Raw genomic sequence first — 15,359 nt, 5'->3', positions numbered from 1 at the left:
GTGCCGCCAACCCTGTTAGGCGCCTCTTGCGGCACACAGGGAATTACCAGTGAACTGGTACTCAATTTGCCGACCTCGGTAGGATGACAGGCTGAGTCAACCCCCCTGGTGTTAAGGGGGAGGAGGAGGGGAGGGGGAAGAGGAGGGGAGGGGAACAGGGGGGAGGGGGGGGGTGGGGGGAGGGGGAAGGGCGGGAGGGGGGGGGGGGGTGAGGGGGAGGTGAAGGGGGGGAGGGGAAGGGGGAGGGGCCCTTCTTCCCCCGGGCACCCCCACACCCTCCCCTTCCCCCTCCCCCCCCTCCTCTTCCCCCCTCCCCTCCTCCTCCCCCCCCCCCCCCCCCCACCCGGCAATGCCGGGTACTTCTGCTGGTGATATGATATTTCGCTCACAAGGTTCAGACATACATGGAGGCGGCCATCTTGGATTTTGACGTGGCGACCCAATTTTCAATAGCGTTCTTCCTTGTGCCTAGATACACCCAAACACCAGATTAGAAGTTGGTACTTTGCTTATTTTCCAAGATATTTCACTCACAAGGTTCAGACATATATATGGTGGCGGCCATCTAGGAGTTTGACGTGGCGACCCAATTTACAATAGCGGTCTTCCTTATGCCGAGATACACCCACACAGCAAATTAGAAGTTGGTACTTCGCTTATTTTTCAAGATATTCATCTCACAAGGTTCAGACATACATGGCGGTGTCCATCTTGGAATTTGACGTGGCGACCCAATTTTAAACAGCCTTCTTGCTTGTGCCTAGATACACCCACACACCAAATTAGAAGTTGGTACTACGCTTGTTTTTCAAGATATTCATCTCACAAGGTTCAGACATACATGGCGGCGGCCATCTTGGCTTTTGACGTGGCGACCCAATTTTAAACAGCCTTCTTCCTTGTGCCGAGGTACACCCACACACCAGATTAGAAGTTGGTACTTCGCTTATTTTTCGAGATATTTCGCTCACAAGGTTCAGACATACATGGCGGCGGCCATCTTGGATTTTGACGTGGCGACCCAATTTTCAATAGCGTTCTTCCTTATGCCTAGCTACACCCACACACCAGATTAGAAGTTGGTACTTCGCTTATTTTTCAAATTTATTCATCTCACAAGGTTAAGACATACATGGCATCAGACATACATGGCGGCGGCCATCTTGGATTTTGACGTGGGTTGCACCCACACACCAAATTCGAATGCGGTCCTTCGCTTACGCACGCACGCCCGCACGCAAACACGCACGCCCACACGCACACACGCACGCACGGACACACGGACGGAGGGGAAAGCCATAGTCCCCCTTTTGCTACGCTGTGCGACGGAGGACAATTATACCAAGTTTGGTCAAAATCCAATCACTCGTTCACAAGTTAGCTCGGGAACAGAATTTTTACCTCACGGAACCTCTGACCTCTTGACAACATTATCCTAATCCGTTTATTTTTTGCACACCTGGAATGAAGTTCAGGGGAGCTTTTGCGATGACGCGTTGTCCGCCCGTCAGTCCGTAAACACTTGAAACTTCTTCTCTGAAACCGCTGATGGGATTGCGACCAAATTTGCACAAATGATATTTGTTTGCGTTATGACGAAAGTTTGTTCAGGGCATTAAAGAATCGGTGTCTAAGGGGGGTCTACCGGGGGTCAAAGTGCATCCAGGTTTGACTCCCCCCCCCAAAATTGGAATTTGCTTTTTTCTCTGCAACTACAAACACAATATTTCTATGAAACTTGACCACAACCTTCATCACCCGTGATATACCGAAGTTTGTTCACGGCACGAAGAAAAGCGAAGTTAAAAGGGGTCTGGGGGGGGGATAGGTCAAAGTGGTTCATGGTTTGACCTCCCAAAATCGATATTAGTTTTACTCTCTGAAACTACACACACAATTTCAATGAAACGAGACCACAACCTTAATAACCCATGTTGTACCAAAGTTTGTTCACAGCATTGAAAAAAAAATCGGGCTGTGAGGGGTCTACTGGGGGGTTGTCCTCCAAAATAGGTATTTGCTCTTTTCTCTGAAACTACACACACAATTTGAAGGAAACTTCACCACAACCTTCATCACCCATGATGTACCAATGTTTGTTCAAGGAATTTGAAAAATTGGGGGCTGAGGAGGTATACGGGTTGGGGGAGGGGGTGTTGCCCCCAAAAATAGGTATTTTTTTTTGTTTGTTCGTTTAGTCTTGTGATTATGTTCGTATGATTCTACATGCTGCCGTCTTCTAGAAACCATTCAAATTGGTTTAAAATACCTTTAGTCAGTGCAGTATAGTTTATTCTACCAGGTGAGCGAGCGCCAGGGGTAATGCCCCTATGCTTACATCATTATACTCGTACATACTTGTTCCAAGTTTGCCTTAGTTCCCTTCAGCCATTCTTAAGTTAGCATGGTAACAAAAACCTATCACAGATCAAGATACAAACCAAAAACATAATGCCTCCGGCAACTTTGTCGGTGGAAGTATAAAAATTTTTTATTTTTGTTATCAACAGTAAATAGCCTGGTGTTGGCTTTGCGGTTAGGGTGCCGGCTTGGGATCCTAGGATCCTGGGTTCGAATCCCGGTCGATCGCTGAATTAACACCAGGGGGGTTGACTCAGCCTGTCATCCTTCCGAGGTCGGCAAATTGAGTACCAGCTTGCTGGGATGAATGATCCCGGTGTGTACCCCGGTTTAGAATAGGTACACCGTATCGTAAGATACGAGGCGCATCGTAAGAGGCGACCAAGGGTTGGCGTCAGGAAGGGCATCCGGCCATAATAACATTGCCTCAAACAGGGAACCACGATTGTCATGGGGCCCGCAAGGCTAACCCCCGCTCTAGCAGGGAAAATGGCCTTAAAACGATCATTCATTCATTCATTCCCTGGTGTTGGGCTAGCGGCTAGGGTGCCGGCTTAGGATCCTAGGATCCTGGGTTCGAATCTCGGTCGATCGCCGAATTAATGCCAGGGGGGGTTGACTCAGCCTGTCATCCTTCCGAGGTCGGCTAATTGAGTACCAGTTCACTGGTAATTCCCTGTTTGACGTTGAAGGCGGCAAAAAGGGGTTGGCGTCAGGAAGGGCATCCGGCCGTAAAACATTGCTTCAAAAAGGGGACCAAAAAACAACAACTACCACGGTCCCCGAAAAGGCCAACCCCCGCTTTGCGGGGAAAAATGGCCTCTAAACGGTGTTTTTTTTTTATTCATTCATTCAGTAAACAGGGAAAAAAAGTTTGCAAATAAAATGGCAATCATTTTCACGAAGACAACAAAGAAAATGTCACCCACCCTAGTTTCTTGACGTATTCGAGGTAGCCAATGAGAATTTCATGGTAGACAGCAGTCCGTAAGTTTCGAGGTTTGAAGAAATGTACACTGTCCAAGTACGAAATATATACACGCCTGAAAACAAAGAAAACATCACTGAATGGAGGAGCCGGTCGAGAGATCTTCCAAACTGGAGCACATGTCACAGAATTGGTGGTTGTCAAGGTATTACGAGGTGGATAAGAGGTAAAAATGAGAAAAGTCTTCTTCGTTTGTATGCTGTATTTGTATGTTTGTATGTATGCAGGACAAGGCTGCGGGGGTAGCATCATTAGCTGATGGCGTGGCTGTCCCACTGATACAATGCCCTCTGCTGGCTTGGGCAGGAATTTGTAATTTGGCCATGGTGCCGGCGATGGCTGGCCTACTTTTCGCGAAGGACACCGTGGGATCTTTAACATCAACTAACGAATGCTGGCAGATGGGACGCCTGCTTAACGTCCATGCGAGGGACGACACAAACATTGATGTATCACCCTGCCTGTGAAACACCGGGATGACAGATTATAGCTTGGACAGGATTTAAACCCAGGCGATACAACTGAGGCGAGTGTACATACCTCGAGGCCATACTGTCAGAAAAGTAAGAGAGAAATAGAAAGGGGGATGACAGGAAACATAAGAGAGGGAGTGTACAGACAAGATAGATTGGAATGAGAAAGGAATAAAAGGGAGGGGAGGGGGCAGGAAATAAACAATTCCAACCATTTTCGCAAAGATTCATCAACACAACAGGGGTGAGATTTAAATAAGACAATGACTTAAAAAGTATTCAATAAACAAAGAATCTCTACAACTATTTGGTAGAAAAACAAACAGTAGCAAATGTTTAACCACCATTTTCTCCCCTCCCCCTTTAAAAAAAAATGATCACATTTCTCCATACGGATCTATCCATGCATAAGTTTCGTGCAAATCCAAACATTCCATAACCTTCTTGACATTTTCAAACCATGTCTTTTTAGAAAGTTTTCTCGACTTTCTTCGACCACGAGCTTTATTGCTTTCTTCACAGCCTCAACTTCTGACTTTCGCTTCACATGACCATCGCAAACAAGCCTTCTCTTCCAAAGTTCTTCTTCAGTATTATTGATTTTAATCTCTTCCTGGTGGACTGGTAGGATTGCCGAGAGGTACGCGCACTCACCTTTAAGCTGTCCGGCCTGAATTTCAATGTCAGCCCAGCTATAAACTTTCATCCCTGTGTTTAACAGGCAGGGTGATTTGTCGATGCACGTGCAGTCCCTCGGATGGACGTTAAAAACTGGGGGTATTGTCTCTTTGCCGACACTAGTTTGTGGACGTTAAAATCCCATGGTGTCCTTCACATAGATTTCCCGGTGTATACCCTAGTTAGAATAAGTACACCATATCCCTGCGTGTCGTAAGAGGCGACTAAGATGGTTGGCATCAGGAAGGGCATCCGGCCAAAAAACATTGCCTCAAAAAGAGAACCATGACAATTACAACTACATATGGGCAGGGTACAGCCCGAAGTGGAGATCGGTTTCTGAGGTTTGGGACATGGAATGTAGGGACAATGACGGAGATCAGGAGAAGTGGTGGAAGTATTGATCAGAAGAAGAGTGGACAATGGACATATGTTGTGTGCAAGAGACGAGATGGAAGGGAAGTGGTGTGAGAATGGTGAAGGGTAGGCAGGGACAGAAATACAAGTTTGTGTGGCAAGGGTGCCCGGAGGGCGTGAACGGTGTTGGTGTCCTGTTTTCTGAGGAGTTTGTAGACAGTGTGGTGAGTGTGACTAGAGTGAGTGATAGGTTGATGATGGTGAAAATGATGATTGGAAAGCTCTTGGTGAACGTCATCTCGGGATATGCTCCGCAGGTTGGTCGGAGCGATGAAGAGCAGGACAAGTTCTGGTGTGCGATAGAGAAGCTGATGGAAAACGTGAAAGATGAGGAAGTTGTTGTGGTAGGAGGAGACCTAAATGGACATGTGGGAAGGAGTATGGACGGTTTTGAGGGAGTTCATGGGGGTTATGGATATGGTGTGAGAAATGGAGAAGGTGAAAGGATTTTGGAGTTTGCTGATGGAGCTGATTTGTTGATTTGTAATCCTCAGTTCCAGAAAGAGGATAATAAGCTTGTTACATACACGTCCGGTGGGTCGACGACAACCGTTGACTACCTGATGGTGCGTAGGCGAGATAGGGGGCACCTCCGGGACACAAAGGTGATCCCGGGGGAGGAGGCTGTTTCACAGCACCACTTGGTTGTCTGCGACATAAGGGTGAAAGGTGCGAGGAGAGCTCGGCGGGTGAAGTACCAACCGAGAATGAAGGTGTGGAGGTTGAAAGAGGTGACAGTAAGGGAGGCATTAAAAGAGAGGCTGAGTTGGGCAGAGGATGATGTGGTTGAGCTTTAACGTGGTTGGATGTCAATGAAAGATAGTCTGTTGAGAGCCGTTGGTGAGGTATGTGGATGGACAAAAGGACCACCGAGGCAGTCGGAAACATGGTGGTGGGATGAGGAAGTTGGAAAGAGGATTGACGAGAAGAGGAAGAGGTTCAAGGAGTGGCAGAAGGCGAAGGGTACGGGAGCAGAAAAAGCAGAGCATGAAAGTTATAAGGCAGCCAGGAAGGCTGCAAAGAAAGAGGTAGCAAAGGCGCAGGAGGCATGTAGGAAAATGTTCGGAGAAAGCTTGGATTCGGAAGAGGGTCAGAGAGCGGTATTCAGGATTGCAAAGCAGATAGCGAAAGAGAAGTGTGATGTGATGGGGGTGAGTTGCTTGAAGGATGAAGTGGGACAAATCGTTGTGGACCCAGATGGAATTAAAGAAAGATGGAAAAGATATACGGAAATGCTGTTGAATACAGAGAATGAATGGGATGGCAACATAGAGAGTAACCCAGTTTTAGGACCGGCAGAGAAGATAACTGAGAAGGAAGTTGAGGAAGCGATAAAAGCAATAAAAACCACCGTTTAGAGGCCATTTTCCCCCGCAGAGCGGGGGTTGGCCTTTTCGGGGACCGTGGTTGTTGTTGTTTTTTGGTCCCCCTTTTGAAGCAATGTTTTACGGCCGGATGCTCTTCCTGCCACCAACCCTGTTTGTCGCCTTTTTTTTTTCGATAAACAGGGAATTACCAGTGTACTGGTACTAAATTTGCCGACCTCGGAAGGATGACAGGCTGAGTCAACCCCCCTGGCGTTAATTCAGTGATCGACCGGGATTTGAACCCAGGATCCTTGGATCCTAAGCTGGCACCCTCGCCGCTAGCCCAACACCAGGGATCACGCGATCAAGGGATCACCAGGGATCAAGCGATAAAAGCAATGAAGAGTAGAAAAGCGGGAGGGCCGACGGGAGTTGTGGGAGATATGTTGAAGGCAGCAGGAAGTTGGGGTGTGAAGAGAATGACAGAGATCTGTAATCTGGTGGTGAAATAAGGCCGCATTCCAGTGGTTTGGGAACTGAGTACCCTCGTCCCTCTATACAAGGGGAAAGGTGACCCTCTGGAGTGTGGCTCGTACCGAGCGATAAAGTTATTGGAGCATGGAATGAAGGTATTGGAAAGGGTGTTGGAGAGGAGGATAAGGAAGAAGGTGAAGATCGACGAAATGCAGTTTGGATTTATGCCAGGAAGAGGAACGATAGACGCGCTCTTTATTGTGAGGCAGTTGCAGGAGAACTACATGGAGAAGAGGAAGAAGTTGTTTCTTGGGTTTGTTGATCTGGAGAAAGCATTCGATGGGGTTCCACATGAAGTATTGACATGGGCATTGAGGAAGTTAGGAGTGGAGGAATGGTTGATCAGAGTAGTGATGGCAATGTACAAAAGAGCGCGCACAGCTGTAAGGACGAAGGACGGGAACAGTGGTGAGTTTGAGGTGAAGGTGGGAGTGCATCAGGGGTCGGTATTAAAAAAAAAAAAAAAAAACCACCTTTTAGAGGCCATTTTTCCCCGCAAGCGGGGGTTGGCCTTTTTCGGGAACTGTGGTTGTTGTTGTTTTTCGGTCCCCTTTTTGAAGCAATGTTTTACGGCCGGATGCCCTTCCTGACGCCAACCCTTTTTGCCGCCTTTAACGACAAGCAGGGAATTACCAGTGAACTGGTACTCAATTTGCCGACCTCGGAAGGATGACAGGCTGAGTCAACCCCCCTGGCGTTAATTCAGCGATTGACCGGGATTCAAACCCAGGATCCTAGGATCCTAAGCCGGCACCCTAGCCGCTAGCCCAACACCAGTATTAAGTCCACTACTATTTGTAGCTGTGATGGAGGTGCTGGCTCAGAACGTAAAGGAGGGTTTACCGTGGGAGTTGTTGTATGCAGATGATCTGGTGTTGATTGCGGAAAGTATGGATGGACTGAAGGAAAAGATGAACAAGTGGAAGGAATGTATGGAGACAAAAGGTCTGAAGATGAATATAGGAAAGACGAAGGTTGATGGCAAGTGGTAAAGCATGTGGTGAGGTGGAAAGAACTGGGAAGTGGCCATGTGCTGTGTGCAGAAAGGGTGTTGGAGTGAACTCCATTCAATGTACAATGTGCGCTGAGTGGGTTCATCAAAAATGTAGTGGTCTGAGAGGGTCATTAACCAGTGTGGCAGCTACATTCAAATGTAAGGTGTGCACAGAGGGAGCTGCAGATGGAGGAAATGTTGAGTTGGATCTTGGAGACGGCGTGAAGCTGGAAGGTGTGAAAACATTTTGCTACCTCGGAGACATGCTGAATGGAGAAGGTGGATCAGACTCGGCAACGGTTGCAAGAGTGAGATGTGCATGGAAGAAGTTTCGGGAACTGAGTGGCGTGCTGATGAGGAGGGGAGTGTCGTTGAAGCTGTAGGGAAAGGTGTATGCTGCATGTGTGAGAAGTGTTATGATTTATGGGAGCGAGACATGGGTAATGAACGTAGAGCAGCAACGAAGGCTGGAAAGAGTGGAAATGCGAATGGTTTGGTGGATGTGCAGAGTATCGTTGAGAGAGAGGAAGACAAATGATGAATTGCGAAAGATGATGGGAATAGAGCCTGTGATTGATGCTGTGAAGAGGAACAGGTTGAGATGGTTTGGTCATGTTTTGAGGAAGGATGAAAGTGACTGGTTGAGAAGAGTGATGGAAATGAATGTAGAAGGAAGTAGAGGACGGGGAAGACCGAGAAAGACTTGGCTAAAGATGCTGGAAGAAGAAATGCGGGCAAGGGGGTTAACAAGGAGAGATGCAGAAAATAGGGCAAAATGGAGAAGATTGTCATGGGGACCGCAAGGCTAACCCCCGCTCGAGCAGGGAAAATGGCCTTAAAATGTATGTTGTTGTTGTTGCTGTCCTTCACATCGATTCACCAGCTTCCTGACCAAATTACAAATTCCTAACCTAACCAGCAGGGGGCACTGCATCAACGGCACAGCCGTGCTCCCAGTAATGACGCAAACCAGCAGCCACAGGTTGCACACAATTTAAATGAATGTTGTTGTGTTTCTCAACCAAGTCTTCACTTCTGAAGTTCTTCACGAGTATTGATTTTAAAAATGTCTCTGGTTTCTGAGCTCAGCATTCTTTCTTTCAGAGACAATCCATTCATCCATCGTATAATTCTTCTTTCCATTCTTTTTTCATCTTCAATCCGTGTTGCCCACGTTTCGCTTCCATACATCAATACAGGTTATATAAACTCTACCTTTTGTAGATAATGGAATGCTTCAGTGTTTCATGATGCCACCGAGTACGTACGAAATATATACCACTTTCACTTATAGATCCATTTATTCTAGGCGGACTTCATCATTGACCCAATGCTTAATTCTTCCCGACGCCTCTGTCATGTCTCCAAGAGTCCAAGGTAACAGAAACCTCAGACATTTTCCAAATTGAAATATGAGCTCACAAGCCTTTTGTTCTTCATCTTTTTCTTGAAAAGACTGATCTTCACATCTTCTGCATAATTATGATGAAAATACCAGATTTAGTTCCCAAATTTCCAGTCATACCACTGTACCCCTTGTGGTACCTTCCATAACTGCCGACAATAATTTGAGTTCCTTCCAATTCCTTTTATACACATTGAACAAGGCCATTGTCCACTTTCTTTCTCTTCTTTGCCACTCACCATACACTCGCTTTTGCCACAGCCTTTGTTTTATGAATGTTGACGTTCAAACATTTCTTTCTCTATTGTACTTTTCCATTTTTGAAACATCTCTTCTGCTTCTATTTAACTTTCAGCACTCAATACAAAGTCATCGTCATTGCAAAAACAAAACCATACCTCTGGTTAGGTGGGGGACAATCTGATCCATATTCCTGCACATGCAATCCAAAAAAGCATACGTCAACGCCATCAATCTCCTCAAATGCAAAAAGTGCTTTCGCGCGGTATGGGTAGGAGTCAGCCATCTCGCCATTGTCCACAAACCTTGCAAAGATTCAGAGGAAGAGTCAGCGACGATCACAATTAGAAACGGTCAATCAGCAGATCAATTGGACATTCATCCAATATGTTTATTTTTCACCCATAACTGGCTTAAGATGCATCTCTCCATATGGCAAGAAAATAATAATAATAAACTCGGCAAAGTCGATGGCACGCCATCGCAAATCCCCACACTTCCCACCTTAAGCAAAGTTGAAAGATGGAAAAAAGTTCCACCAGGATTGACTCAATATCAAATTGACCCCTGTGAACCGAAGTCCCCACCTCCGATCCGGAGGGGGGGGGGGGGGGGGTGGGGGGGGGGTTGAATTAAAAAAATCGTCACATTTTATGCGTCCCCCACTATTTATTGCATGTAGAAAGTTTTTTAAATGTTTAAAAATCTGCCCGTAATTGCATTTTCCGGTACTTGATCTTTTGACCAAGCAGGGGCGCCGCCAGAAATGACACTGCTCCTGCGCCTTCTTGCCATGTGGTAATGAAACTACCAAAGTTGGTGAATTTCTACACAACCCTTTAGGAGGAGATAGCATGATGGACAGGACAGACAGACAGACAGAGACAGAGCCAATTACAATATCCCCCGGTTCTTTTTTTTTTCTCAAAGAGCATGGGGGTGGGGATAAAAACGTTATTGTCTCATTTCACAAATGTCCCTTCATTCAACTCACTCAAACTTTCTTTTGACACGACACCCAAAAATAACCACAAAGTGTAACTATTTTTCTCAACACCATTTCCCAACATCGAAGGCTGATGAAGAAGCCTTGGACACAAATTTTTTTTTTTTTTTTGTATACTGAATCGAGGCTCGTGAAAGAGCTGACATTTACTTCACAAACAAATCAACCAGACAAACAAAATATATAAAAAGAGGGAGCGGAAGACAAGAGAATGGGAAGCACACAAACACTTGAGAGCACACAACATTTAAGAGCAGGGAGATGTGTGGGAGGGAGAGGGCTTGGGGGGAGGAGGCGTGGTAAGGGGGGGGGGGGGGGTGGGGGTGGGAGAAGTATAAAACACAAGGGGACCGAAATTAGCCGAAAATGACTCCCGAAAATCCCGAAAATGACTCCAATCTGAAATGTGTAATTTATCTAAATATCCTCTAAAAGGGATGTTTTAAAACACCTTTGTGCCAAATCTCATCTCGATCGTGGCAAGGCAAAATGTGTGATTTTTAGCGTTTCATCTTTGACCCCATAATATTGAAATGGGGGAAAATGTGGAGGGGGGGAAAAGGTGGCTGGGTGTGAAGGAATGATGTGCGATCAAAATTGTTGGACTAGAAAAAAAGAAGAAGAAACAGGAAAAACAATATAACTCCGCTCAACGCAAGAGCGGAGATATACTAGTGTTGGTGGGATTGCTCACCTTAAAATATGTAATGGCAACAGAGTTGACCTCAAGTGGGGCGACTAAGATCTTAGGACCCCAATCCCAATGAAAGTTTCATAAAACAAACAAGGCAGAAAAGCAATGACTCACCGGGCCTTCATACCAGGCTTAACTTCAACCGTCTTGTCTGAAACATGGACCACTCGTACAAACACCTCCCCAGCCTCGGTCAGGTTCTGCTTATGTAGAAAGCAGTTAACTCTGTTCTCCAGGTGGACACCAAGCTTTGATGATGGTAACCCTACACAGTGGGCATAAAGGCAATAACAAGGAATATAAACAAGAGCGAGAATTGCTTTGCCATACATGTCCCCTACCAATGTGATATTTTCCATGTCCAAAAAGAGCACAACTAAAAAATTGCCGAAACACCCTGAAACTCGAACTTGTTCTGTAACTTATAATAAAGCCTTGAACCAAGTTTCAGTTGAATATGCCAAAAGGTATGGGGGAAAAGTCTGAAAAAACACAGGTGGGAAGGATGGGCAGAGGGATGGACAGACGGACAGCAAATGGTAGAGGATTAATAAGGGTGTTGAGAGCTGGAGAGAAAGACAAAGGTAACAAGAGAGAACGCACAAAAAAGTTCAATGAACAAGATAATTATACCTGGCATATATGCTGGTTATAGAGGGGCGATGGGACGCGACATTTGAAAGGCATTTGAAAGCATGGAATGACATTTGAAAGGACACGAAGGTCATAAAACAACAATCCTACACTGAATGGGACATATTTTAGTTTTTTGAGAAAACAACAAATATACCGCAACGGTTGGGCTTGAAGCTCCGCCCACTGGATGGTGAAGCTGTGGGCATGGTGAAGGCTTTGAGAAAAAGTCTACGTTTGACTGGGCCAAAAAATCTACGATATGTCTGTCACCATTTTTCTCAGAGATGGCTGAATGAATCTTTGTCAAACTTTCAGAGGTTCATCAGTGAGTGCTTGGGAGTGTTTTAGGTAAAAAAATTATATTTTTGGATAAAAAAAAACAAAAAAAAACTAGAACGCCACTCAGGAGAGCGCATACTCCCACCATGGGTGGCCGCTACTGAGCCCTGTCTTCCAATAGTAAAAAAATCCTTCAAAAAATTCCTGATACAGAATAATATCCTGAGCTTCACCAAAAACTAATCAATTTTTCCTTATCCCAAGGGCAATCATCCCACCAACTTTCATCCAAATCCGTTCAGAACTTTTCCAGATATCTTGTTCACGAACACACGAACACACACACACACACACGATCGAACGCAATACTCCCTGGCGGGAGTAAAAATAATCGCTCTATTGTGCCTAAGCCTTTTTGATTAATGACAGTTATATACAAGTGCACATTCGCATAAATAAAAACAAAAAAATTACCAGACATGGGAACACAAATGATCAAACTATTCCGGAAGCGGTCAAAGTTGGTGGAAAGGTTTTTTTCTTCTTCCTGAGCGTCATCATACTTAACTCAGAAACGTGATGATTGGCACATTCACCAGCATATATTCAACGAAAAGGTAAAACGATGACGTCGTTTGTGATGGATTCTGATTTGAATGTAATTGCTTTTCCATTATATTTGCCCTCATTTCAAATACTAGGGCATGCCCGTACTATATATATATCTAAAATTATATCCCCCCCTCTATTTACATGAAATGGTTTGGTCCAAAGCGAACGGCTTGCGAGTACGGTGACAATCCCCCCCCTCTATTTACATGAAATGGTTTGGTCCAAAGCGAACGGCTTGCGAGTACGGTGACAATCCCCCCCCCCCTCTATTTACATGAAATGGTTTGGTCCAAAGCGAACGGCTTGCGGAGTTTGGTAAAGAAATCGCCATAGCGTGCACAAACGCGCAGGAAAGCGAAAGAATCGCAAATTAGTTTTAATTAGTTTTAAAACATAGTTTAACGCCAACATAGTTTGCCAACGTGAAATAAATGAATACGCTCTCAAATGTGCCGTCCGAGGCAGAGTCTGTTCGGCACGTTCGGCACACGTGATAGCTCGCTGCTCTCTGATTGGTTGAATCGTTTTTTGGACATAGCTCGGTAACTACTTGTCCGATTAATATGAAACCTTGAAAAGGCACATCCTCGGGTCCCCAGCAATATACCTGGCAAGTTTAAAGTATATCGGACCCGTGGTTGTCGAGAAACAGCGGTCACAGACAAACAAACATACACACAGAGATTACTGGAATTATAGATAGATGTTAATGTTTCTTTTTCGCTTGAGCAACGCTGGGTACTCCAGCTTTCAACGCTTTTATACTTTACTCAGGGTAGAAATACAAATACAACTTTGTCTGGGAGTAACATAGGCTTTGTGGCCACGGCCTCATGCGGGGATGTGTGGGGCCGGGGGAGGGGCGTAAATTATCTATGTAAATGTGTACCGTGTGGCACCACCTGGTGATGATGGCAGAAGGTATTACAATTTCCTTTTTTACCTGGGCAACACTGAGGTTAAAGCACTATTTGCATGGGTAACTTTTTCCTCCCTCCCTTCTCCCCCTCCCCCAAAACGGAGGAGCCTGTCAAAGCTACCCCACCCCCCCAAAATATGTATATGTAGTATATCTTTCCCCTCCCTCTCCTGCCTCCCCCGGCATTGCCGGGTACTCCTGCTATGATTTAAGAAATGGAGGAGTTGCAAGTAAATTTAGGTGGTGCAAGCAGAATTGCACATTGTTAATTAGTTACACAAAGTTGGGTGATGATGCACGAAGCGGTGAGACAGGAGATAGGAAACGGCTAAGATAGTTGTATTATTTATATAACGAGAAGAGCAGATGGAAGATAGATCAATACACGCAAACGTTGATTATATTTTTCACGAAGTACAGTATACACTATAAAGAACGAGGGAAGAACCCTGCTATGCATTGGTGGGAGCCCCAAATCTCAAAAAACGAAAACGGCACTCTTTGACATCACGATGTCGACCTATATGCCTATGTCCACATTATTGCATCATTACACGTACATGTACCAAGTTTGATTTAAATTTATTCAGCTGTTGTCAAGTATCACATTTTTACCTGACATGACCTCTGACCGTTGTCATTGATTGATTGTCATTGATTGTCATGGGAACCGCAAGGCAAACCCCCGCTCTTGCAGGGAAAATGGCCTTAAAATGCCTGTTGTTTTGTTGTATGACCTCTGACCTTTGATGCAGAAATCTAATCAGTTCATCCTTTCATCATAATATGTGCTTGGACCAAGTTTGGTCAAAACCCCATCACTGGTTCACAAGTTAGCATAGCTACATAATTTTTACCTAACAGGACCCCTGACCTTTGACTGCTTAACCCCATAATGTCATACATTTAACTGTTAATCATTATACAAACTTGTACCAAGTTTGACTGAGTTCCCTTCAGCCGTTATTAAGTATTGCAGTAACAAAGACTTATTATCGACCCTGACCTTTGACCTATTGACCCCAAAATATACTCAGTTCATCTTTACATCATTATACATACCTGTACCCACTTTGACTGAGATCCATCAGCCGTTCTCAAGTTAAAACCTATTACAGACTCTGACCGTTGACCTCTAGACCCCAAAATCAAATCAGTTCATCTTTGCATTATAATACATACGTGCACCAAGTTTGGTTAAAGTCTTCTTCGGCGAAGGCATGTTTTGTTTTGATACATTTAATGTTTTGTTTGTTTTGATACATTTAATGAAAACTCCCACCCCACTTTAGGACACATGCAGGGACCCCAAAAGCTGCACGGAAAATTTGTTGGGGCTGGCCCCAACTCTGTGGGGGTAGTACTGTGTAAAATCAATGTACCTTTAATGATGATGATGAAGCTCATAACAATGAGGATGGTTTACCGAACCAACGAATGTTTCCACAGGCAGTAAATGGTGAAACTGCAAATGCCAAACTCGTAAATGCGTTAACATGCGGAGAGGGAGCATTTTCGTATGGGTGGAAACTCAAAATCATAATTGTATCGAGAAATTTTATGAAACCTTTCACCCACCTTAACACACCCACTGGGACCCAAAAGTTCCACAGAAAGTTTAGTGGAGTGAGCCCGAAAACTGAGGGAGTAGTTCATGGACAGACAGACAGACTCCTGCTTTATTATATAGATTCTGATGTACAGAGCGTCGGTGCTGCAAAAGCAGTTTCTTGGCAAGTATTATACTTACTGGCTGGTTTATCATTGCCTTCCCAGCAGAAATTTACAATTTGTTCAGAGTGCCGGTGATTACTCG

General features: G+C 45.1%; 1 protein-coding gene across 5 annotated transcripts in view; it reads right to left on the bottom strand.

The window, feature by feature from the left end:
• CREBBP (CREB binding lysine acetyltransferase) overlaps positions 1–15,359 on the bottom strand; it is a 239,121-nt gene that overhangs the window by 16,057 nt on the left and 207,705 nt on the right. For all 5 annotated transcript variants that reach the window (XM_078777854.1, XM_078777855.1, XM_078777856.1 and 2 more), the window contains 3 exons: positions 11,212–11,362; positions 9,556–9,702; positions 3,291–3,404 (listed from right to left, as the gene is read on the bottom strand). In XM_078777854.1, the coding sequence (XP_078633980.1) occupies positions 3,291–3,404; positions 9,556–9,702; positions 11,212–11,362 (412 nt within the window). The remainder of the gene's footprint in view (positions 1–3,290; positions 3,405–9,555; positions 9,703–11,211; positions 11,363–15,359) is intronic.

The sequence above is a fragment of the Myxine glutinosa genome, chromosome 5 (assembly GCF_964187855.1).
Source record: "Myxine glutinosa chromosome 5, kmMyxGlut1.1, whole genome shotgun sequence".
Lineage (NCBI taxonomy): Eukaryota > Metazoa > Chordata > Myxini > Myxiniformes > Myxinidae > Myxine > Myxine glutinosa.
The sequence above is the reverse complement of the archived record's forward strand: the minus strand, read 5'-3'. Positions and strand labels throughout refer to the sequence as shown.